Source organism: Panthera leo, chromosome A1 (genome assembly GCF_018350215.1).
Source record: "Panthera leo isolate Ple1 chromosome A1, P.leo_Ple1_pat1.1, whole genome shotgun sequence".
In the NCBI taxonomy this organism is placed as follows: Eukaryota; Metazoa; Chordata; class Mammalia; order Carnivora; family Felidae; genus Panthera; species Panthera leo.
In genome coordinates this window covers 108,482,336-108,509,247 of record NC_056679.1, presented here as the reverse complement: position 1 = coordinate 108,509,247, position 26,912 = coordinate 108,482,336, and the positions used below count along the sequence as shown (strand labels likewise).

At 36.4% G+C, this 26,912-nt stretch overlaps 1 protein-coding gene across 7 annotated transcripts in view; it reads left to right on the top strand.

Annotated features, from left to right (window-relative positions):
- Positions 1 to 26,912, top strand: part of RAPGEF6 (Rap guanine nucleotide exchange factor 6) — a 188,104-nt gene that overhangs the window by 68,054 nt on the left and 93,138 nt on the right. For all 7 annotated transcript variants that reach the window (XM_042934431.1, XM_042934443.1, XM_042934451.1 and 4 more), the window contains one exon: positions 22,791 to 22,922. In XM_042934431.1, coding sequence (XP_042790365.1) covers positions 22,791 to 22,922 — 132 coding nt within the window. The remainder of the gene's footprint in view (positions 1 to 22,790; positions 22,923 to 26,912) is intronic.

Sequence of the window (26,912 nt, the reverse complement as noted above, 5' to 3'; positions counted from 1 at the left end):
AGTATCTCTTTATAGTGTTCTAATACTCCATTATAATAATTGTCATAATTTATTTACTTCCCAATATTTGGTCATTGAGAATTTTTAGGTTTTTTTTTTTTAATGCTAATTATCTTTGTGGTTACATGTGTCCAGTTATTGGTTTCTTTAGAAAAGTTCTAAGAAGTAGAATTTCTAAATTAAAGTACCTTTAATTGCATTATTTGGTTTTCCTTATATGAGCTAGAGTGCATAGTTTGTATGTGTGTTTGGATTACTTACTCCAGTCTCAGCTCTAGTGTGTTCTTAGATTATTTGTGTCATGTCATGAAGCCTAATAGATTCTATATTTCCTCTAGGTAGCTATAGCTTATGCTCATGTCATTTACTTGTAACTCTCATGTGTGCTGAAAGTTGTCGTCTTGGGGTTATGCTGGGTTCCTGAGTGGACCAGAAAGAGCAACAGGCACACTGCTTGGGATTCAGTCCATTTGATGAGTCTAAGTGAAGTGTGGCATTGTTGCATTTAAAGGCTTCTATTGCTAGTTTTAAGTACTCAGCCTACTAAGTACTGTCAGGGATTTGGCAGAGGGAAGAGCTAAGTTGATTCAGGGTAGTTAATAACTATGAGATTAGATTTTTGGTCATGATACTTGCATTTGCTGTTTCTTGAAATAATAGTGTGTGTTTGCTTTTGATTCTAAAAGGGATATATTTCAGGCAACTTGGAAAAGATTTTAAGAGCTTTTCATTTACTTTTCATTAAAGTCACCAGTATGTAAAAACTATGTGTCTGTTCAAATACCTATATATTGATAGTTGGTCTAGATAAGGATGCTGCTGTGTAGCAAAAATGTTAATTAGTATTTGAAAACATCCAGTAGAAAATTGGTTTTATGGCTACTCTGGGGCTCTTTACTTCTTTTGTTCTTCTGTCAGCGATTCAGAGAGATCAAAAGGAAGCATTTTTTCTTTTAGACAGTAGCTGAGTTTATCTTTTCATTTGCAAACTATCATCAACCTTTTCTTGCTAAACTGCTGAAGGTCAAAAATTCTTAAAGATGTACGGAACAATTTGTTACTATCCTTTGTCATAAGTATTATTAGTATATAACCTATACATCAAAGTTTTGTGAGTACTAAAGACTTGGCATGTTTTATTCTGTAACTGAACGCTTAGAATGATTGAAAAGAATGGTTTATTTTTATGAATTATTTTCATATTTTTGTCATATATTGCTTTATGTAAAGATGAGAACCATAATGGGAAAGGGAAAGGTTGTTTTTCTTAATGTTAAAAGAGCATTCCTGACAGTTATGTTTTTGAAACTTCTTTGGGTATTCCTCTCAGAGTTTTCAACAAATTTAAATGTTTTCAGATCCTCTCTGTGAGAATATTTTAAGGTTTGGATCTTTGAGTAAGGTGTGTTTCATATTTAGAAATAGCAAAAAGGTGATTGGGAGTAATCAGTGAATAAGATGGGTAATTATGCCAACTGGAAATAGTCAAGCAGTTACAGGAGACATCTGTGTTGACTTCTTCCTTACTTTCCGTATGATTGGGGAATTTCATCTAAATCCTTCATGCTTTGGTTGCTTTCGCTCAGAAACTGAGGTTAATATTTGTCTGCCTGTGTTACAGGGTGGTTGCTGAAGTACATGGGAACATGTTTGTACACTCATAGTCTAATCAGTCAGTAATATCTCTAGACACTTCCTTTCAAATGTTTCAAGATGTATACCCTCCTCACCTGTCAGTCTCTCCATGTGATTGCCTTAGTGTTCACTGCCATTCTTTCTAGAACTCTTGTAATAACATCTCTCATACTACAGCCCACTTACACTGTAAAGGGAGTATTTTTTTCATTTTAAGAGATATGGAAAATTTTTTCTAAATTGGAAAGTGTTTCATAATCTCTTCATTAAAAGATACCTAATTAATTACTGTGTCCATGAACCATGAGATCACAGCCTGACTTGAAATCAAGAGCCACACGTTGAGCTGACTGAGCCACCCTGGTGCCCCTATTTTCAGCTTTACTGAGATATAATTCACATATAACACTATGTAAGTTTAAAGTATACAGCATGATATTTGATATACATATTATATTGCAATATGATGACTGTATATGTGTGGATATGCATGTGTTGAAGGCTGAGAAACCTGTTGGTATAATCATCTTTTACATATACTGTTCCTTTTACTTAGAATGTTCTTTTATTTTTTGTCTTTTTGGCAAAAATCTTAATTGTCCTCAAGACTCAATTCCATATCATTTCATGGGAAGCCTCTGTGATTTTGGGGAAGAATTAGGTACACATCTCTGTATCCCATGTATATATTTGTGATCTTTCATGAGACTGTATTGTAATCATTTGTTCAGTTGTCCACCTCTCACATCAGATACTTGCCTTGAAAATGTGAACAGAACCATCATCATTGTGTCCTCTGAACTTACTATCTTTCAAAATAAGATTGCCTTTTTTCCCCCATCAGCTTCTTTAGATTCCTGTGTAACTTTGGGCACATTTTGTAACTTTCCTGCATCTGTTTTGATAAATAATCTATAAATTTATGAAAGGATTAAATGAGAGAATTTATGTAAAAGTTTCTGCCTAGTGTTTGGTGCTCTGAAAAACTTTCATTATGTCAGCAACTTCTATTCGTCTTGTTATTGTAAATACTCAGTCTTTGTTTTTGTTGGTTACAAAATGATTTTCCTATTTATTCTGTAGCTGAGTATGAAATACATCCAAGATATTTAAGCATGTTGGGGAGCCTGGGTGGCTCAGTCAGTTAAGCATTCGGCTCTCAGTTTCAGCTCAGGTCTCCATCTCACGATTCATGAGATTGAGCCCTGCATCCAGCTCTGTGCTGACAGTGTGAAGCTTGCTTAGGATTCTCTCTCTCTCCCTATCTCTGTCTCTCACCTACTCGCTCACTGTCAAAATAAATAAATAAACTTTAAAAAAAAGTTATTGAAAAGATATTTAAATATGTTAATATAATCAAAAACAAGCTAAAGAATTAGAGCAAAGGGAAAGGAAAAAGAAAATCAAGCTGGCTTGAGGTTAGGACAACCAATAGTCAGCCAACTGCCACTGTCCTCACCGCACCCCAATTATTTTTGTAGTGTGTATTCATAGTAGCTCACTTCAAACAAGGTAATTTCTTTGTCCAACCTTAAGAGGTAAAGTGGTTACTCAGTGTATATGAAAGTCACTGAAAGTGTGCTTTTCTGTATACAGTAAGTAGCTAGAGTCCAATTAAATGACAGCAGGAGATGTCTGCCAAAAACTGATCACTGGTTTTGGGATTACTGATTTGAAGGGCTTCTTTGTGATAGTAGTTAGCAAAGCCAGTAGTTTAGCTCAAGTGTCTTAAAATGTAAATTGCAAAACAGTCCTCGGACATGGGAAGAAAATAGTTTTTATTTATATGTAGTATTATCCTTTTAAATTTCTGGCAAGTTTTGTGTCTATTTCATAATGAACACAAAATATTTTCGAGGGGTGCCTGGGTGGCTCAAATGGTTAAGCATCTGACTCTTGGTTTTGATTGGGTCATGATCTTGTGGTTTGTGGGATCATGCCCCTCGTGGGGCTCTGTGCTGACAGCATGGAGTGTGCTTGGGATTCTCTCTCTCCCTGTCTCTCTACCTCTTCCCTGCTTGCATGTGCTGTTTCTCTCAAAATGAATAAACTTTAAAAAAAAATAAAAAGTTTGAGATTAGTTGGTTTTTAAATGTCTTCCTCACTTGGCACTAGTTTATTTTTTTAGCTTTCTAGCATCATTATTTTGTTGGAGGTCCCTTCCTTTGGTCCTGTTTTTCTCTCTCCCTGTTCTTAGAGCCTTCTTTACCTAAGGTAATTCTGTCCTTTGATAAAGCAGTTTGAATTTTAACATTTCCTCCTTTTGTCCAGAATGGCCTCCTACTGTGCCTTCCAGAAAACAGAGTAAACAACTTATTTAAGAATTTCCTGAATGTCTGTATTTTTTTACGTAAAGTTGATTGCTGTGTTTTAATTGCCATCAGTGGTGAAAATTTTTCAAATGTAATGAGTTGAATTTTTAATACTGGTGTATATATGTGAAGTTAAATGGTAAAATTAAAGCAGGATCAGTAAGGGGGAAGTATCTTGGTTTCACCAAGTCAAGCACCAAGTATGCCTTTAGTTAACTTGAAATGAATTTCCAGAATACCAGAGAACATTCATGCTCATTTTTGTGAAAACATCAATAACTGAAATGTAAATAGGGACATACTTCAAAGGTTTAAAAAAATCTTGTTGGTGTTCTGGTACTTCATTTATGAAATTAGAGCCCTTTTCATTGATTTCTCCTTGCTCCTGCTATATTTTTGAATAAGGAACACTATGGTTGTTTGGTGTGCTTGTTATCTTCTCTTAACTAGGTCCCACGTTCCTCAGTAGACAACATTTTTTTCTTTCTTGTCCCCTATGTTGCTTTTTACATTCTCAGGCACAGGATAAGCCACTGGTCATGCTTTTCTCTTTCTCCATCATGGCACCTGCATTTAAGTGGAACCATCAAACTGTTCGCAAAAAGACACATGGAAAGAGGGATTTCCATGGAAGCATCATGGGTCATGGTTTTAAATTTAGAGGACTTCCTTTTGGTCACCTTTATAGATTTTCTTTCTACCTAGTTCATTGTTCTAGGAACGTATGCAGGTGGTAGGTATGGTATGGTACTCTAGAATCTGATTTTAGGTGCACAAATTATAATGAGGCATGCAGCTCTTCCTCTTCTGCACCCTCTTTGATTTCATCTTAAATTTCCTGCTCTCCTGCGGTGCAGGCTGTTGAGTTTGGATTCAGAGCATATTTAGCAAGATTAAGACATAATTGTCAGTACAGCTGAATAGGAGGTGATTATTAGGATCAGATCATGTAACCACCTTTATGTTGGTATCCTGAATAATGGCTCTATTCTTGTACTGGTCCATGAATATGACATCTTAAGTTTTTTAGCAAAATGTGTTCTGCTTCGGTAGAGACTGTGAGTGTCTTATTTATCAAGCCATTCCTGTGGTAAGAAATGAGATCCTGCCCCCTGAAAGCTCATCAGAAATTAGAGGACTTTGGTCCACACATATGATTCCTGAAATCTCCTTATGGAGGATGTCTTAGTCCATTCAGGCCACTGTAACAAAATGCCACAGACTGAGTGGTTTATAAATAACACAAATTTATTTTTCACAGGTCTAGAGGCTGAAATTTTAAGATGAGGGTGCAGGCATGTTTGGGTTCTGGTGAAAGCCTCTCAGCTTACAGACTCTGACCTCTCACTGTCTGCTCACATGATGGAAAGGGCTGGGTAGCTTTGTTAGGCCTCTTTTATAAAGGTTCCAGAGTGCTTTTATAGCGGTGGTGCTTTGTACCTTCATTACAGAAGAGGACTATCCTCTCAATTCATGAGTGTCTAACATCTCCAAGTAGGAAAATTCTTCCCATTTGCCTCCTGAGAAATAATGTGGAATTCTTGACAGGAAGTTCTTGTACCTAGTTAGAGGGTGATGAGTCCACCAATGGATAGAGAAAAAGCAAAGGGGTGATACTGTAATCGAACTAAGGACAGATGCCTGCCTGGAGCAGTTTAAAAAAAAATTCTGAAGAAAAAATGCTCATTGTAGAAATGTAAAAACATGCAAGAACATTAAGAGAGAAACTTGCTCTAATCCTCAAACCAGAGATAGCTAGTGTTGCTAATGATTTTTAAATATATCTTGATTAATTCAGATCTTCTAATTTAGATAGTGCTGAATTTTTATATCTCCTACCTTTCTACTACACATTCATTTTTTTCCCAAAACATATAATATTAATATTATATCATACAAGTGTAACAAAGGATTCCCATGCAGCTTCTACTTTTTCTCCCTATTACAAACAACGTGTATGAGTAACTGGACTTGGATTTTTTTGTTAAGGTTGATTAGTAGAAGTTAAATTACTGGATTAAGGATATAAAAATTATTTTTAAGGCTCTACATAAGTATTGCTAACTTCTAAATGGTCGTTTTAAGAAATTGTCTTGATCAGTCACTTTTTATGAACTTCAGGAATGTTGGGAGCTCAAGGAGTGCAGGGTGTGCTCTTTTGGTCTCCTTTGTCTTTTAAGGTGACACTCATTCATATGGATCTGCTCAGGGAACCAGAATTGGAAAATTGTTTTTAACTTACTTGAAACTTTATGCAGTAGCTGCTAAAGAAACCTCTTCTGAAGATTGTTTGAAGCAACTCTGATATTAATATATACCAGTGGCCCAAGGTAATGATTTTCAAGAACATTTGGGTTGGAAGAATTATAACTACTGAGACATAGCAAACACATTAATGCTGATTTTTATTGTTTTTTAGTTTGATTTGTTATCTGTTCAGAAACTATGCTTTGTTCAGCATTTGGCTTTTATAGTACTAGAAAATGCATTATTTAAAATTAGAGAAGTGAGGGGCGCCTGGGTGCTCAGTCAGTTAAGTGACCCAACTCTTGATTTTGTCTCAGGTCATGATCTCATGGTTCAGGAATTGGATTCCCACATTGGGCTTTGCACCGACAGTGCGGAGCCTGCTTGGGATTCTGTCTCTCTGACCCTCTACCACTTGTTCTTTCACTCTCAAAAAAAAAAAAAAAAAAAAAAAAAAAATAGAGAAGTGATTTAAAGGTGGTCTCAAATATAATCCACGAATCTTCAGATGGAGAGAATATTCTCAATAGTTTAATCTTTTAAATGAGATTTATTTTTCCACTTATCTTTATATATAGCTCTATTTTAATTATGGGTAGACCTCATTTTTAAAGAAAATACAGTATTTTAAAACTTTACATTAGCTTTGCATATAGTATATAGCACATTTGACTGTTTACTATACACATAGAATGTATTTATTTGCATGTGTGTGTAGGTGATTGAATGAGTGAAAAATGCTTCATATAACTGCACAGTGTAGGGGAAAGTGGAAGCGTGGTGTGCCTTTTTATTGTTCCTTCAGTTTCACTGATTCTAATTATAGAAGCTTACATCACCTTAGTTGGTGATGAAGGCTTCCCTCTCCTTTGCTTTTTCTTCCTTGATCACTCCCTAAGGAAGGATCATATTTCATAGTGCTTATGTGTCCTGCTGGTAGCTTTAACAGAGTTTTCAACAGCATGGTGCTGACCATTTAGTGGACATAGATGATCATGTGCTGAAGCACACTTTTCTTACAAAAGAATAGGAGGAGAGTGTTGATACTCTGGCTTCCCTATTTTCAGAAAGGCTGACGAATAGATAGAATGCAATTTGAAATCAGGAATTCCTGAGGGGCACCAGTAATCAGAGTTAACTATGTCTGGTAACTTAATGAAGATTCATTTCAAATGTTCAAGTTAAGCAAGGGATGAGGAAGAGGTGGGAAAGCTTGCTGTGATCTTTTAAAAGGGCTTGTATGTTACCTCTGCCATTACGGTAAACGGTCATTCATCTTCCAAAAGGATTAAAGTGTTTTTACTATATAAATCCATACATTTAGCAATTTATATTTTGAAGACCAAATACATAAAACTGAAATACAGAAATTAGTGGCCTGTTTATTTTATTTTGTGAAACTCCATAATTTTTCTTTTGTTCACATGCTTTTGAGGTCGGTTTCTCTTAAGTTGTGATTGCAGTATTTCAATGTGCAGATGGGAAATAAACGATATGGCTTTGCCTGACATTACTATGACCTGGTTTTTCTTATTGTTGTTTTTTTGTTTTTATGTCTGGAATGTATATTCTCTGATAACTTACCTTTATCCCTAATGACCTTTTTTCTCCTCCTTTTCAGTGTTGTTGCTTATTAAGTACAAAGTATACTTCTAGTTTAGCATCTATCAGAACTTCGTTTTTGGCTTTCTATGCAATATGAGTTCAGATGTTTTGGTTTGTATTTTTGTTTAGATATAGTTTATACAGTTAACATACATTTTATATCTTAGCTATATAGCATCTAGATTTTTATAAAAATAAGTTTGTAATGCTTTGAAGCTTTCAAAGCCAATATAGGTTGATTGCTTTATTTTATGGTGGTGCAGAGGATCCTCCTGAAGCTAAAGATTTCATCTTATGTGGCTTAGCATTATGGCGTTTGATGTACAAGGGAAATATATTCTTAAATGGCTATCCTGTGGTGATGATTCCTAGATAATGGGTAGATCAGGGCATTCTCCTTGCTGCAATTACTTCATTTGAATTGGTAAGATAATAGAATGAGATCACAATAAAATTCTAAAAATGATGGAAGTGAAAAAAATGTTCTTTCACCTGATCATATTTTTAGTGATTTGACAAATTACTGACTATTCTCTTCAAAAGATGTTTATTTCTTCCTTCATTAATTAAGAGGTCATGTTGTTCTTTCTGAAGAAGTAATGTGGTCTGGTGTACCATCAGAGTGCTGGTGGATTCATAGCTGAATATAGGACTTGGCCTATTTGTTTCTTTCATGGTATTGTTGCACAGGGAGAGTCTGCATGCACGATTCGCCATAGGGTTCCCTAGAAGGGCACATAGTATGAGATGTTGTGTAGAACAAGGAAAAGGGTGATGTCATCTTCACTTCCAGGCCACACTGAAGGAAAAGAGAATTGTTGCTTTATTGAATCGGTGTTTACAATAGTAGTTTCTAACATATGGCTTTTAGTGGATTGCATTTCACACACAGGGCAGCAGTTTCTTCAAGCAGCTAAGAGATAGCTCTCCCTTGCTCAGCTTGAGGTCCTTCTTTGTGTGCTATCAGCATGATTTATTATAAAAAGGGGGAAACGTGACCATTATGATTTTATTTTTGATTTGGTAATAATCTATCCTGTTGGTACTGTACGTGAATGTAATTATTATCTCCCACTGAAACTGAAATACTCTTTTAAGTCATGTTACAGATGTTTATGTACAAAGGCTTGTCTTTTAGAAATTTATCTTTAGGAATTGTTGGGCTTCATTTACATACAGTGCCTGCTATCATTTTTCTGTTTTAAAAAATGAGTGATTAAAATTAGATTTTAGCTAATTTATTCTTGAATGCTTAACATTATGGTGAAACTCCCAACTCATTGTAGTTTATTTAAAATAATTGAAAAAAAATACTTTGGTGTTTGAAAATCAGCCTCTATATATTTTCCATGTTTTATGTTTAGAAAGCTACTCATGCTCATTTGTATTTTTGAAATTTAATTTTACATTTAAACACAAAATTTTTACATGTATTCCTTTGAAATTTTTGCAGAAAACATAATTCTTAAGTTTTATAGAAATCTTGATTCATAAGTGATCACATATTTTGAAAGCATGAGTTGTCTTTGTTCAGAATAATATTTAGCTTTACTAAAGTTAATTGTAGTTTTATACGTAACAGCATAATTCAGATTGGCAGCATAGTATTGTTGAGAAAGTGACTCATACTTTGCCCAGAGGTATTGAAGACCTCTTTTTTGGGGTATGGGAGTGTGTGTGCTAATGACAAGATGTTTCTTTGACAGTGGAGTCCTTTGTAGTAACACCTATCTCTCAGGTTATAATTTCTTCTCTTACGTTGCATACCACTTGTCTTCATAATAGTGTTAGGTTAATAAAGCAAAATAATTGTGCTCCTCTGCTTTGTTCATCAGTTGTAAGTCTCAGAATTTTATTGTCTGAAGGTGTACCAAGCATTTTACCGTTGGAAACTGTGTCTTTTTTTCGCCATTGGGAGGCAACATTACCACCTTAAGTGCAAGCTCCTCATAGGAGTATCTGCAATAGATGCCTTGTGGCAGAACTGTGAAGAGTAAGGGTGGGTACTAGAGGAATTGTGTTTTTAGATTGGACAGGGTGTGGCAAAAATTTTTTTTCTGTAATTTTTATAGCAAAATGAGGTTAATTTTTCGTCCAAGCTCAAATTTTTAAGCAGTTATAATTTCATTCTTCTCTTATGCTTCTGAGTTTTACTGGCTTCCTGTGTCTTTCTAGGAATTGAGCATTGGGCTGCAGGAAAGTACCATATTGCATAGATTATTCTTCCTCAGAGGAGTTGGTACATGCTGCAAGTCGGCTGTTGTGCCTGTGATGTAAAAGCTTTCCTTTGCAAAATGCAATTGTATTGTTTCCACTGAAATGTACTAATTACAGAAAACCTTAGTGCTAGTTTTGATATTTGATGTTAATTTAGAGTATCTTGAAGGTTACGTTTTAGAACAGTTAATTGATAAATAGGAAGTTTTGCAGGCAGAAATCCCTGAATGAGTAGTGTAACAAATACATGTGTGATATCTGAGAACTGAGCTGCCTTATGTATTTGTAATGCAAGTATCTTACCAGAGCTAATTATTTTCCCTTGGGAGGACAATCCTGTGCTAAATTTGAATAATAATATTAGGAAATCTGTCTTCCCAAATAAAGCTATGTATCAATGTACAGAATTAAAAATCAAGATGGATTTTTTAAAACTGAAATAGAGAGGTGCTGCTTGCCAATTTTTTTTTCTTATAGAATTTAGCTTGCTGACGTGTCTCATGGAAGGGTGTGTGTGTGTGTGTCTGTGTGTTCTCAGTAAATTGCTTTTTGGGCTACATCTGCAGATACAGTAGCCAATTGATCTAATGCAGTTTCTGAAGGCTTTCTATACAGGTGATGTCATCCTTTTAGCTCTATTCTCCTCCCACTCTCTTTCCTTCTTATTAGATATTTCATCTTACTGCAGAGCATGGAATCAATAGGAGCTTCTCCTTAGGGAGCTGCTGTGAAACAGGCAAGGACAGTAGGAATTAAAACACTAACATATAGTCTTGTTTTAGCAGAAGATGTAGGGTTTTTGTATCATATCCTATATAAATTTTCAACCAGAAAAGCCAGAGTTAGATCAACATTACTGTCTTACTGATGCATTAGAACAAGAAGCAATACTGCTGAGCTGTAAATAGTGCATGTGAAAAGAGAACATTTTAATTTTGGAGATTTTCAGGCATTCTCCAGGACAAACCTGTTAGAGCATATCTATCTTTTAAGTACCATTTGCTTGCTCATCGGTTGATTTTCTTTTTTTAAACCTTTGGTGATTAAGAATATCAAGAAGAAACTTTCATTTTAAGGATACAGTGTTCTGGTTTGCTTCTGATGCAGAAGAAATACTGCAGTGCTTGCTCTACAGAATGAAATAAGTTGAAGAAGAGACAAAGCTGTGTTACAGAGAGGAAAGGTTTCTCAGGATCCAGGAACACAGATTTGGTGCATGTTGCCTTATTTGCGCTGATTGATACCGTATTAACTGTTGTGTTACCGCTGTGCATGTCTGTGCCAGGTGCCTGAGGAAGCATGTGTATGTCTGTATGTACTGAGCCAGAAATGTAAACATCTTAATTTGCTGTGATTTGCTTGTTAAAAGTGAACCTTGTGATGAAAACTGTTGCAGTTATTTAGAACAATACTCTGAGCTACTGAAAGCTCCTAATTTCAGTGTGAAAGGGATTTGGAGATCTGGGATCTGCCTTTATATAACACTGCAAATGGCGTATGATTTGTAAAAAGAAACTTAACAGAATTTTGTCATCATACTCATCCGTGTGGCTCTGGTTTGAAAAGGAAACTACCCTTTCCAGCCCAGGAAATGGCTTTTCTTGTTCGCTGTTATGCCAATTGTCTTCAGCCATGGGCCTCCAAAGTAAGTAATGTGTATTATTTTCTTAGAGATTGATATAATCTAGTTATTAAATTTAAATTCCATTTTGAATGGTAAATGAGCCTTATTGTGCTGTTACATTTTCTAAACTGTAAAAATAAGAATTACAAAGCAGTCTTAAAAGCTAAATCTCATGGCCATTTTGTTTTTCAATTTAAAGGAATCTCTAAAGTGTCCTAATGTACTTCTAAGAGGATATGAAAAAACCTTCTTAATAATCTGTAGACTTAAAATGTAATGCATTTGAGGTGTACTGTCTTCAGACTGAATCATTTGGTTATAGCTATTTCTGTACTTTTCTGTGAGTGTACTCTTTAAGTTGATGGCATTGTATTGCCTCATTTTAAGTGGTTGATGTATATAGCTATGTTAGTCTAATCTCTAGCTTATGCTATACAAATTTTTATCACACAGAAATTTTAGGAAGACGGGGTAATTCTTAACCAGTGGAATATGAAGAAAATTATTATTAAAAGGAACTATATGAAAATTTTTTATAATGTTCTTAAGCATTTTAAAAATAGTAGTAAGTGAACTATTAGTAGCTTGAGACATTAAGATAGCATCTGTTATATTTGTCATTTTTTTTAAAGCAAACATTAACTCACAGTAAAGCAGAATGCTACACAAAAGGACATGCTAGGTTTTAGGAAAATATACAGTGTAATTTAATAAATTGTATTGTTTATATTGGCTGTTTATATAGATCTGGAATCTGATGCCACTCAAGTTCTCTTTCCTGTTATGTAAATTTCAAAACAAAAACAGAGTAGTATGAATTTTTAGTTTTGTCTTATAAAAACTAAATGTGTTAGTAACACTTTAATTGACTCTGTTAAGATTTCTTTATGGTTTTGTTGAATAGAGACAGGCACAATAGAGGCATTTCCTAGGATGAAATCATGTCTTTGTTTAAAGGTTGTCCTACTGATGGTGACTAAGGGAGAAATACTAGGATAGCGTCGTAGTATACAGTTTTATCTGAAAGATGGCTCACTGCCTATCTTTCTTAAATGCAGCTTCTGGAAAGACATTGACATTCATTATCAAACAACTGATTCAAATGTAAAGAGATGGAAAGAAACATAGGTATACACTTCATTTGTACTATCTGGTAAGACAAGGGTGGCCTCTGTAGTACAAATGCCACCTGTGGGGTCCATGCTTTGTGGATGCTTGATGGCGACACTACTGAGATTTAAAACATACAGAAGGGAAATGGATGAGACCAAATGAATAAGCTTTAAAGAAAATCAAGAATGAGATATAGGGGTTGTTTTTTTTTAGAATAACAACAAGAAATAGACCTTGGTGGTACTGGTAATCAACTTTTAAGATTTAACAAGTGTAGAAGAGCCAAAGGGGATTTAAAAAAATCAGATTTTAAGGTTTGATTCGATGCCAGCAAATAACATCTGAGCAGGATTCTGTGATTAGTACTTGACTATGTAAATTAAGTATTTATAAAAGAGTACATGTCTCCTTTTCCCCTCCCCCATCTTTCATGTTATTCCTGATGGAATTTTAACTCCGGATTGTGATTAAACACATTAAACCTGTGATTAATTTTTCATACTTGGTACTTTTGATTTTCCAGTACATCCTACTGATTTTTGTTTATTAATTCATCTATTTTGCCCACCCTACTACTTGGATTTCATTACTTCTGAATTCTTTTATGTTCTTAACAGAATAAGTGGTTCTAGCAGCAAGAGAAGGGGGAAAGGGGAGTAGATGAACTTAAATGTTCATAATGCCTTACTTTATATTTATAAAATAATTGTTTATTATATAAAATAATAAATCTAAAGTCTTTTCTTTTTAGCACTTTGAAAAAGTTAATGCCTTGTCTTCTGGCATCCAGTGTTAGTGATGAGAAGTCTGGACTCCTTTTAATTCTTATTCCTTTGTCAAGCAATCTGTTTTTCTTGTTGTTTGTGGTTAGTTGTGTTTTTCTTTGGATTTTATTTTTATCCTTTATGCCGTGAAGTTTTACCATGGATTGTTGTAATTTTTGTTTTGTTTTGTTTTCTTGGTACCTGGAAGTCTCTCTCAAGCTGAAGATTCCCCTGGGTATTCATTTATGGGAAATTTATTTTTTGAAAACTGCAGTTCTCGTCTTATTGCTCCAGATGTTAGAACTCTGGATCTGTCCAAAATATCTCTAAACATGTTTCATACTTTATTTTCATTCCATGCATTTTCAGTCTGATCTTCTAGCTCACTGATTCTCCACTTGTGACCAGTTGCTGTTCTGCTCTTCATCTTTTAAATTTCTAATTGTAGTTATCATTTATGAAATCTCCACTGATGATTTTTCACAACCACCCTTGTTTAATAACTTGTTTTCCTTTTATGGATACCATTCATTTACTTCATTGTTGTCTTAGCTTTTTCTTCACGTTTCAGTTCTTAGTTGAGTGTGTGTGGATTTTTTTCAGGAGGTTGATGTTCCTTGAGTGAATTCACCTTCCTGGTCTGTGGAAATTGATTGCCCAAAGGAACTGTTTAGTGGATGGAAGAGGCATTACCTCTTTGGCTTCTATTTGCCTTCTCTTAGGTGCTCTTGGGTCACAGGTCAAGGAAGTGCTTCCATTTTCTTTCTTTTTTTCTTAAAAAATTTTTTTAATGTTTATTTTTGAGAGAGAGAGAGAAAGAGCACAAGTTGGGGAGGAGCGGAGAGAGAGGGAGACACAGAATCTGAAGCAGGCTCCAGGCTCTGAGCTGTTAGCACAGAGCCCGATGCCGGGCTCAAACCCACAAACCATGAGATCTTGACCTGAGCCAGAGTCCGTCACTTAAATGACTGAGCTACCCAGGCAACCCCAATTTTCATTTTTACACACAACTAAATCTATAGGTTGTTTTTTTGTTTTGTTTTGTTTTGTTTTGTTTTTGGCCCTTATCTCACTTGACCTGTCTGTAGCTTTTGACACAACTGATCACTCCCTTCTGAACAGACTTTGTTCAGACTATAAGCCAAAGTCTTCACCATGAGTCACTAGACAGTGTATGACTCTTCTCCCTTTATCTTCTGGTACATTCCTCCTCATTCATTGCATCTATTCTAGTTTTCTTGCTTGTCTCAAAGTTGCCCACTCTTTTTAACTTTTTTTTTTTTAATTTGAGAGAGAGAGTGAGTATGAATAGGGAAGAGTAGAAGGGGGAGGTGGAAAGAGAGACAGACTTAACCAGGTTCCATGCTCAGTACTGAGACCAACACGGGGCTTGATCCCCCAACCCTGGTATCATGACTTGAGCCAAAATCAAGAGTCAGAAGCTCAACTGACTGGGCTACTCAGGCCCAGAGAGGAAACTGATTTCCTTTTTTCTCAACAAGTCTGTCAATACTTTAAATAAACTTACTATTAAATGCAAATATTGAATGAAAGCTGCTCTTTGCTTTTAAAAATGTTAAAGTGGGGAGATACATGTGTCTTAGAATGGAAAAACTCTAATACTTACTGTTGTTTAACAGTATTCCTTCAAACTTCATCTTTTAGTAAAAATAATGAATTTGAATTAGGCACGCATGCTTCCGCTATAGTTTGACTTGCCTCAGGCAGAGTGCTGGTGTAACATACCCAAGGCTACTGTGATTAGATAAAGCTTTTTCCTTTAGGGCTTTTGAGAAATTTTAGACTGTCTCTCTAAAACAGGTTCCAAACTGTGCTTTTGGGGTCTTAGAATCTATTTTTAATTCTCTCTCATTGTCAGCAGATATTTCAAGGACATGTCACTCTCTCTAGTCCTGGAAAGTCCTTTATAAATCTGCTTTTAATTTCATAAGGCTTCTGTCTTCTTGTGCCTTGACTAATGTTTCATGTCTCCATATGTATGTCTTCCATTTCATCTTCTATGATGCTAGAGTAATCTTTTTAAAAAGCAGATCTCTTCTAGTCATTTTCTTGCTTAGAGTTCTTTAATAGCTTTTTTTCTAGTAGAGGAAATCTAAGAATACTACTTCTGGCTCTACGTATATCCCTACCTGAGCTACCCTGATTTCCTTACTGTTTTCTGATTGCATCATGCTCATTCAAGCTTATCTAGATGGGTAGATAGGTAGGTAGGTAGATATAGATACACATACACACACATATACATAATAGGAATAGAGAGAGCATGAGTACTGCATTCAAAGGAGTAGGGTGAAAACATACAAGTAAGTTCACTTTCCATTCATTTTCAGCTTCCCATATAGGCTCTGACGTTGAGAGTTTTTGTTTTTACTAATTTATGTCACTTTGTACTTGGTTTCTGATGGTTTTAAGTTACATGCTCATTCTTAGCTCTGTTTTGTATGTCAAGTATGTTAGCACTTACCATGTTCTCATAAGGGATTCTAGTAAAACTCATTTTTGACCCTTATTTAATTTTTTCATCATAAAATGCCAGAATGTATACTACTATGTGTATAGCTACCCTTACAGAGTAAGGGCTATAGAATTTTACCACATTCCAGTATTTGTGGCCATTTTTTAAGTGGGAAGGTAAGAGAAAATTACCCTCACATACATGGATTTATATATATTTGTTTTCAGTTTTGAAAACATTTCAAATAATTTATCCATAGAAATAATAGAGGAATGTTTTCTTCATGCTGAAATTCCTTTTGGACTACCAGCCTTGATCTTTCTCTTTCACTGGAGAGTACTACTCTTGATTGTTTGGTATATATTTCTCCAGATCTTTTCTCCCACCCTTAGATAAGTTTGTACCCAGAAAATATGTAATGGTATTTTTAGGCTTTTAAAAAAATGAGTCTTACATTTATAATGATAGTTACCCTTTTAATCAGTGTATCAAGGAGACCTATTCAACTTTGACTATACAGGTCTACCTCATACCTTGAACTGTTGCACAGTATTCCATAATAGGCTATAACAATTTAGCCATTCTCCTTGTGATGGTTGGTTTTCTTTAAAACAGTTTGTTCATAATGAATGTTCTTGTACATTCCTCCTTACACACCTGTATGCTTTTTTAGGATAGATACCGGAAGAGGACCTGTTGAGTCATAGGTGCATGTATTTTAAATGTAATACTTCTTAATGTTTACTTTCCAGAGTGGCTACTCTTCAAATCACTCTCCAGAGTGGCTGTCCCAATTCATAACTCCCATTAGTAATTTATGAGAATATTGTGTTCCTCCATAGCCTTGCCCATATTTTGTATTATCCAGCTTTCTTTTTGCCAATTGATGAAAAAAAGGTAGTTGTTTAAATTTTTATTTCGCTGGTTGTTGGCAGGGTTCACCAGTCTCTTCCAGCAGCCTTCTTCTCCTGCTGCTGTGACTTAATTGGTCCTGTATTGATATGGCAGAACCAAAAGCAAAGCAGTATTGGGGTCTGCATATAAAGCACTTGCCCCAGCGACGCCTGGGTGGCTCAGTCGATTAAGCATCAGACTTAAGATCAGTTCATGATCTCATGGTCCGGAAGTTTGAGCCCCACATTGGGCTCTATGCAGATAGCTCAGAGCCTGGAGCCTACTTAGGATTCTTTTCTCTCTCTCTCTCTCTGCCCCTCCCTCCCCCCCAACTCCCCGTCTCTCTCTCTCTCAAAAGTAAACATTAAAAAAAATGAAGTTTAAATCACTTGCCCCAAATTGTTACCTGGACCTACAGAGAACTTTGAATCCATGAAATACACACTTTGGTAGGTTAAGTCTATCTGAGACATAACAGCAGCTGTCTGTCACTGCCCTTCTCAGAAGCTCTCTGTTACCTATCGGAATCAAAGTTAAAATACATACTTTGTTCGACATTGAAGATTATGCTCTACGTCTAGCCTCTTTTAATCCATGCTTTCTCCTTTATATGTACACAGTCTTCAACAGACTATGTACTTTTTCATAATCTTTGTCTGTATTCAAGCTGAATAACCTTTCCAACCTCCAAATAAAACTTTGATACTGGTCCTCATGGACATTTGAGCTCCAGCAGAGCCCAGAAGTTCAGGTATAAAAAAATGGATAAAGGAACTGTGGAAATTAGGAGAGATTGAAAGACCTGGTAGGCTCCAAGGATCATGGTGAATTGAGATTGCTCGTGAAAGGTCAGCTATTAGGTCCCTTCTGGGATCAGGAAGAAAAGAAAAGTCAGAGAAGGTTTAAGAAATTAAGAATTCCTGTGGGAGGAAACTTTTTCCCTTCTGCCTCTTTTGTTAGAAAGAAAATAGGAACTGTTAGGTGTTAGGAATTCACAACTTAGTATCAGGAAACAACTTAGTAGGAAAGAGCAACTGATATATAGTCAGGCTGGCTGGATTTCAAATCCAGTTTCCCTTCTTCCTAGCTATGTGACTGTGGGCAACTTGTGTAACTTCTCTGGGCCTTGGTTTTCTAATCTTTGATAATTAAATTAGATGATATATGTAAAAAGTATGTAGAAGGGAATGTTTGCTAGCTTACATATTTGGCACACTTAATGAGCAAACATTAGCTGCAGTGACCATCATTATTATTCTCATCAGATAAAAAAGTTGAAAGGATTCCTATGTGTAGATCTAAATTTTCTTCATGAGGTAGAAAGGAGATGCTGTGTACTTGTAAATCTGTGTGCACTCTTCACTCTTAAACTGTGGTCCTTGAAGGTGGTACCTATCTGCTTTCATCTTTATGTTACCAGCAGAGTTGCTGGTACAAAGTAGAATATAGCGGAGACTAATAGACTCAGATAGACCTGGGTTTGCATTCTAACTCCACTACTTACTTGAGTGAGAGATCGCCTCAGTTCCTCATTTGTAAAGCAGGGATGATAATAATGCCTGTTTTTAGGGTCTAGTGAGGATGAAAGATTGCTTAGTAGATTTTAAGTATTACTACCAAGCCAGGACTTGCTCTTCTGGCTTTGGTTCATTGTGTTACTTTTATGGATGACCTCCTTCTCTTTGGTCTTAACCTCTGTAGGAATCTTGGAATATAGATTATCTCCCACTCCTGACACCTGAACCAATCATCTGACCTTTGAAAACTATTTTCATTCTTTGGCTTTTCATCTACTTCATTCCTGTGTAAGAATTTTTTTCTGTCTCAACAATAGAAACTAAGTAAGAGGAAGATCTTTGACCTGAGACATTCTCCTCTCACTATTTTTGTATTATTATAACCAGTTATAGTTAGCTCATTGATTTTCTGCTGCTTTTTAAAATACACATAATAGAGCCACAGAATGGCCTCTGAGCATAGCTTTAGTTTATTCCACATTTTTTGATCATAGCATTTTAATTTGTTTTTGTTTTTTCTTTGTTTTTTGTTTGTTGTTTTTGAGAGGGAGAAAGTAGGAAGAGGGGCAACGAGAGAGAGAGAGAGAGAGAAAGAGAGAGAGAGAGAATCCCAAGCAGGCTGCACCCCCGGCTTTGAGCGTGATGCAGGGCTCCATCTCACGACTGTGACATCAAGACCTGAGCTAAAATCAAGAGTCGGATGCTTAATGGACTGAGCCACCCAGACACCCCCACTTTTTTACTAAATTTAAATCAGAGGTTACAACAATGCATCCTTCATCTATCAAGTCTGTTGCCACAGTTTCATGGACATTGCAGAGAACTTAAAGTACTTTTATAACTTTGTTTACTTTTTGCCAACCTTAAATTCTGTTGTTAAAACATATTTTAATTGTATGTATGTATTATAAACTTTATGGGAACTTAATGTTACTATTTATGTAGTCACTATTCATGTAGATTTACCCACACATTTCCTGGTTTTCATTGGTTTTCCTTCTTTCCTGCATCTAGAAATTTCCGTTTGGAATTGTTTTCTTTCTCCCAGTGGATTTTCTTCATTCTAGGTCTGTTGGAGAGTATTTCTTTTCATTTTTGGTTCTCTGAAAATGTCTTTACTTTTGCCTTTTCTTTGAGGACTGTTCTTGCTGGGTACAGAATTTTAGCTGTTGTAGATATTATTCCATTGTCTTCTGGCTTCCAGATTTCTGTTGAAAAGTCAACCATCAGTTTAATTTTGGTCTTGTCAAAGTAATATTTTTTTCCTGACTGCTTTTAAGACTTTTTCTCTCTTTTTTCCCCCACCAGTTTTACCCTAGTATGCATACCTATGGTTTTGTAATTATTTATCTTGTCGGTAATTTTTAAAGCTGTGTGATCTGTAACTATCTATTCTGTCATTTGGGAAAATGCTCACCCATTATCTTCTATGCCTTGAATAGCTTCCCCCCACCCCCTCTTTTGACTCTGGTTATTCAGATGTTAACTTCTCGCTGTATCTCTTGTGGTTTTTGCCCCTTCTCTCCCAACTTCATTCTTTTTTACCTTCATGCTTCATTATGGATATTTTTTCAGGCCAGTCTTTACTTATTCTTTTTTTTAATCTTTGATTATTTTTGAAGGAGAGAATGCGCACACGTGCATGTACCCATGCAGGCGGAGGAGGGGCAGAGAGAGAGGGGGACAGAGGATCCAGAGTGGGCTCTGTGTCGACAACAGAGAGTGTGACGTGGGTCTTGAACTCACAAACCATGAGATGAAGCTGAATTCGGATGCTTAACTAACTGAGCCACCCAGGCGCCCCTCCCCTTTACTTTTCTAATTCTCATCTTAGTTCTGTCAAATCTGTTGAGTCCATGTTTGACTTTTTAATTTCCATAACTTTAATTTTCAATTTTAGATTTTTGATTTTATTTTTGGTTAATACTTATTTGCTAAAGTTAATTTTTCTTAAGTCTTTATCTCTATAGACATGACCCTTGAACAGGGGTTCAAGCACCGCTGACCCCTGTGCAGTCAGAAATCCATGTATAACTTTTAAGTCCACAAAAACTTAAGTACTGACAGCCTACTGTTGAGTGGAAACCTTACCAATAACATAGTCAATTAAGACATATTTTGTTTGTTATATGTATTATTACAATAATGTAAGCTAGAAAAAAGAATGTTATGAAGAAGATCATAAGGAAAATATATTTGCAGTACTACAATGTATTGAAAAGATCCACATGTAAGTAGACCCATTCATAAGTGGAGCCATATAGTTCAAACCTGTGTTATTCAAAGTGCAGGTGTCTTTACCATGGATTGCTATACTAGAACATGTATGGCCAGTGAGCTGTATCTCCTGAGAGCTAAGAATGATTTTTACATTTTAAGGGGTTGTTTAAAAAAAAAAAAAGTCAAAGGAAAGTATGTATAGAGATTATATGTTGCCTACAAAAGTCTAAAATATATACTCCTTGGTCCTTTAAAGACAATGTTTGCCAACCCCTGCTATATATATTAAATACAGTTATTTTAAAATCTGTTTACTGCGTTATTTGTAAGTTCTTCATTGTTGTCTGAAGTTTATTCTGTTTTCATCAATGCTGTCTTATAATGTGCTTAGATTTATTTGAGCAATGTATGTTGTATATGCAAAATTTTTATGGTAAAGATTCATTTGCTTCCAGTAGTTAACTAGAAGCACTAGTAACCCTGTATAACCTTAATACAACTTCAGGGATTGAGATGGATTCTAAAATGAGCATCAGTTTACTTTTGGATCACATTCATTACTTGAGTGTAATGTTCTTTCCAGGGTCCCCTTCCAGAGAACAGCCCTTACATGCTAGGCCTTGGAATATAGCTTTTGTCTCTTTAACCAGTGACTCAGAAGTGCTTCTGAATCTCTTGATCTCATCTTTATGAATCACCAAAACCTCAAAGGTCATATTGTGTGTGTTCCAGTTTTTCTGTTTACCTTAGTTAGAGAATTCATCTGAGTTAGTTACCTACTATTATCAGCAGGGGCATATGTGATACCATTTCTGTGTGTAGTTTTGATAATTGCAGTGACTACTGTTAAGATAATAGAATTCAGACTTGGCCATTTTTTCCTTTAGGGTTTATTTAGTTTTTAGTAAAACTAAATGCATGTTTCCTTAATGTTTTTTTGCACTAAAGCAATGAGAACCCCTGTTTTAAAAAGTAAGTAGAGGGGCGCCTGGGTGGCTCAGTCGGTTAAGCAGCCGACTTCGGCTCAGGTCATGATCCTGTAGTCTGTGAGTTCAAGCCCCGCGTCGGGCTCTGTGCTGACAGCTCAGAGCCTGGAGCCAGTTTCGGATTCTGTGTCTCCCTCTCTCTGACCCTCCCCCGTTCATACTCTGTCTCAAAAATAAATAAACGTTAAAAAAAAAAAATTTTTTTAAGTAAGTAGGTTTCTCTTAATGTTCCTGAATAGCAGGTTGCACAAGAATTATTTGGAAAATAGATCACCATGCCTCCTATCTAATACTTTCTTTCACTACTCTGCAGCATAGTGGTTTGTTTTTTATCTTAATTCCTATTGCATTTATTTTGTGAGGTTTGTGTTGTTGTGTTGTTTTTTTTTTGGTATGAAAGGTATTGTACAAACTTGCATCCTTTATAAAAGCATAACTGCACTAAAGATAATGTAGAATAATTTCCTTCTTAAGTCTCTTGTATCCTTGCACCTAGCATAGACATTCATTAAATCATGATTACTAACAAACTTTTTAGGGACCAACTACAAATTGGTACAATATTATGTGAAAAGAGGGTATAAAATTTTTGAAATTTGGAATGCAGTCAACTATTAAGCCTTGCTGCCAGATACTGTACTTTAACCCAAGATACTGCTCTTTTTTTTTTTTTCATACTAATGACTATTTTGTGTTAGTGGTGTGTGTGTGTGTGTGTGTGTGTGTGTGTGTGTGTGTGTGTGTTCACATTGTTAACACTTTAGGGTGGCAGTAGCTGATAGTTTTATTTGAAACAGAAGAGGGGCAAAGTTTTTCCTCTGAAATACCATTACTAATGGTAATCTCTTCTGGAATCTACACAGTGAATTCCTGTCTAGGCTTGACTAACAGTGTCATAGTACTAATTTGGTTCTTATTATTTCCGAAGATTTTTCCTAAAAGTGGGGAATTTGGGTTAGAAATGGGGTTGCACAGTAATGTACATAAAACCAAACTTTGTTGCAGAAATTACAGTATGTCAAGAATTCTTGACAAGTTCTTATTTAATTTTTTTATTGTTTCTTATTTTAATTCCAATATAGTTAACAGTGTTATATTAGTTTCAGATGTACAGCATAGTGATTGAACAGTTCTATGGTTATATATGTTCAGAATATATTAAATTATTTTTCTTCTTCAGCTTCCAGCCGATCTTACCAAGATGCACATCACAGACAACCCTCATCCACAGGTGACTCACGTGTCTTCTAGTCAGTCTGGTTGTAGTATCGCTAGTGACTCTGGGAGCAGCAGTTTATCTGATATCTACCAGGTAATATCTTAGGAGTTTGTGTGCTGTACATACGGCTTTTTTATTTTGCCAAATATCCCATGGTTGTGCTTTGGGTGATCACTTATCTTTTAAGTAGGGTATGAAATTCACGCAGAAGGTCTTTGGGAAAATCTGCTATATTGTTTCAAAATTGTAAGCCTAATTAAAGAAGTGATCTATCATTTGAGAGTGATTAAATACGGTTCAGCAGTGTATGGATATAATGGTTTGTTTTTTTTTTAAGTTTTTATATATTTATTTTGAGAGAGAGGGAGAGCACAAGTGAGGGAGGGGCAGAGAGAAAGGGAGACCAAGAATCCCAAGCTGCCAAGCAGGCTCTTCACTGTCAGCACAAGGCCGTGATGTGGGGCTCAGTCTCACAAACTCTAAGACCATGACCTGATCTGAAATCAAGAGTTTGATGCTTAACTCACTGAGCCACCCAGGTGCCCCAATGTAATGTTCTTTTTCATTACTTTTATCCAGGGGAATTCATAATAATATATAATCCTTGCTTTGTTAAAAAATAGTTCTTGAAACAGCTGAACTTAAATTTATAAAAAGGCTGAATTTTACTGTAATTGACTAAGTTTTTTATAAGTAGTCTTGAAGAAAATAAGAGTTGCTATATTTTTTTTTTTTTAAGTTCTAGGTGTAGAGTTGCTTTTTATTGTAAAGGCTTTCTTAAATTTTTAGTAGCCCCATTAAAAATGTAAAAGGAAACAGGTAAAATTAATTTGAATCATATATTTCATTTAGCACAATATGTCCAAGTATTATCATTTCACACATAATCAGTGTTTAAAAATTAGGGGTTACTTAATTTTTTATCCTGTCTTCAGTAGCCCGAATTCTTAAATTTATTTTAATATAAATTTAAAGTAAACCTGTACATGTAGAAATTAATATGATAAAGTTAATTTACTAGGTGATTTTTATTAACAGTGATAGTATTTGATATACAACTTAGAGGTTGTTTAGTGTTGGATTTTAGAGAAGTAGTGGACTTTTCAAGATGACTTCACAAATGTGATTCTGGGTTATTTAGGATGCTTCTAGCACAAGTAATTAAAGAGGTAAACGCCACTTGTTTAAACAATAAGGATAGGATATCAGCAAAAATGGCAGAGTAGAGAACTGTAAATAATCTGTCCTTCCAAAAATAAATAAACTTTGGCTGACCATCAGGCTTTATTCAGTCAAGCAGGAAGTGAAGGCTAAGGTAGGGTTGTAAACTTCCTCGCTGAATGTTAGAGGCTTGCTCCATCACACAGAAAGCTCACCTTTCTGGGCTGCCAGTTACTAGTGGAGTTCCAGGTGGAGTTTTGGGGGGTGTTCTCCTAGGTTTGTTGTGGCTAGTGGTTCCATGGTAACCGGGCAGTGCCACAGAGGAGTTGTGATTTTCTGTGGAGCTTGGCTTTGAGCTGATTGTTGGGAAGCTGGTTGAAGTGGTGCATTTGCTGCCCAGTGACCTGAATCCACAACCAACTTTCTAGAGCCTCTTGGGCTGCAACATTCTTAGTGCCTGCATTGCCAATCCTGCAACAGGCCAGGCAGCAAGATGGAGCAGCAAGGGTCTGCCAGCCCAGGCTCTGGTGCCGCTGGCTCCAAGGTACCACACAGCGGAGCATAGTGTACATGCGCAGCATGGGGATGTGACAGTCTTTCAAAGCCAGAATTTAATATAACCTTTAATATAACCTTACTGTGCATCTCAGTTCAGACTAGTCACTGTTCAAGTGACCAATTGTCACATATGGCAAGTGGCTACCATGTATTACTGGTCTTTTGAAATGAAATCATTGTTGTCTGAGGAAAACGTTATAGACATTATAGTTCTACTGAGTTACGCAGATTCAGATATTTTAGGGAAATAAGCATTTCTCTCTCTTTTTTAAACATTTTTTTTTTAAATGTGTTTATTTTTGAGCAAGAGAGGGAGACACAGAATATGAAGCAGGCTCCAGGCTCTGAACTGTCAGCACAGAGCCCGATGTAGGGCTAGAACTCACGGACCATGAGATCATGACCTGAGTCAAAGTCAGACACTTAACTGATTGAGCCATCCAGGTGCCCCAACATTTCTCTTTTATGGGAAGCTTATAGGCAGAGACAAAATGGAAAAGAAGCTCTATTTTTGGATTATGCATAGCTTTTCTCCACAAAGGTCATTGCTTTAGCCATGTATATGTCCCTGTTTACAATTTTATAGTAGACAGAACAAGGAATTCTCTCTCATTACCATTGTGTAGTACACAGAACAAGGGATTTTTAAAAAGTCCAGTTAAAAAATGCAGCGGCTCTGGAGACACTCATAGTGTGCTCCATGGATTCTGGCTTTCCCCAAAGGAAGTATCATGTGGAAGAAATAAGAGGTCTTGCACACCTAGGGGTGCCTGGGTGGCTCGGTCAGTTGAACATCCAAGACTCTAGATTTTGGCTAAGGTTATGATCCCATGATCGTGGGTTCAAGCCCCACATTGAGCTCTGTGCTGAGCATGGAGCCTGGTTGAGATTTTCTCTCTCTTTGTCTCTCTCATGCACATGCACTCTTTCTCTCCTTCCTCCCTCCCTCCTTCTTCCTCTTGCCTTTGCCTGCTCACTCTCTCTCAAGAAAAAAAAAAAAAAAAAGTTGTTGCACACCTAAAAGTCAAAGTAGAGCTGTATAGCTTTTATGGCTTCTTTGTTTTTCCCGGAGAAGACTTACCATGGATTAATGAATTTCAAGGATGTGGCTATAGATTTTTTATAGGATAAGTGAGAATGTCTGGACCTTGCTAAGAGAAATCATATAGCAGACATGTGATGTTGTCAAACTATAGGTACCTGATCTCACTAATGTATCCGTTTTTTGTTGTTTTTTTTTTTAAGTTTATGCATTCATTTTGAGAGAAAGAGCATGTGCAGGAGGGGCTGAGAAGGAGGGAGAGAGGGAGAATTCCAAGCAAGCCCTGCACTGTCAGTGTGAGGAGCCCGATGTGGGACTCGAACTGATCAACCTGTGAGATTATGACCTGAGCCCAAATCAAGAGTCGGATGCTGAACCAACTAGCCACCCAGGCAACCCAAGTATATCCATTTCTAAACCAGATGTTACCAACTTTTTGGAGCAAGGAACAGAGCCCTAGATGGTTGTGAGAGAAAGGACAAAAGGATAGTGCCCAGATAGAGATCAGGGTCTTTTGGAGAGGTCCATGCTTTACTACACACTAGAAGATGAACTATACACAGCAGAGTCCTATATCTTTGGCAGGATCCTGGAGGAGCTCCTGAAACATTGCACTTGTATCTACAGAATGTCTACCTACTGGTTTGCCTACCTGAGTCTGAGACTGGAGCACCCTACTTGTGTAGTTGGAGGTCTTCTGCTGTACTGTTAGGCCCTTGTATGTGGCTGCCCTGCTCCACCCTCCTGTATGTTTTCCTTGCTCAGTGGCACTCTATACAGCTCATTCTACCTTCTATAAGATTAATTTTAACGTGGATAAACTGTGGGCAAGTATCCTTGCCAGCTGTCCTGCATGTGAAAGGACTCCCTCCATTACAAAGTGAGGAAGGCACCATCCCTGAAACCTGAAAGTTATCATTGGCTCTTGTCCCTTGATCATAACATTTAGGGGCACCTGGGTGGCTCAGTCAGTTAAGCATCTGACTGTTGGTTTCAGCTCAGGTCATGATCTCACAGTTTGTGAGTTCAAGCTCCACATCGGGCTTCATGCTGAGGTTGTGGAGTCTACTTTGGCTTCTGTCTCCCTTTCCCTCTGGCCCTCCCCTGCTTGCTCTCTACCTCTCTCTCAAGAATAAATAAATAGGCATTTAAAAAAAAAAATCATAACTTTCAGCACCAAGTCATATTCATTCTGTTTCCTACATCGTTAATTGTGTTTGTATATGTTTGATGTTAACTGACATGTATGTTTGATGTTATGTGTTATATAAAATTTAACCCCCATAGTAGAGCCTACGTGAAGACATAGAACGTTTCCATCA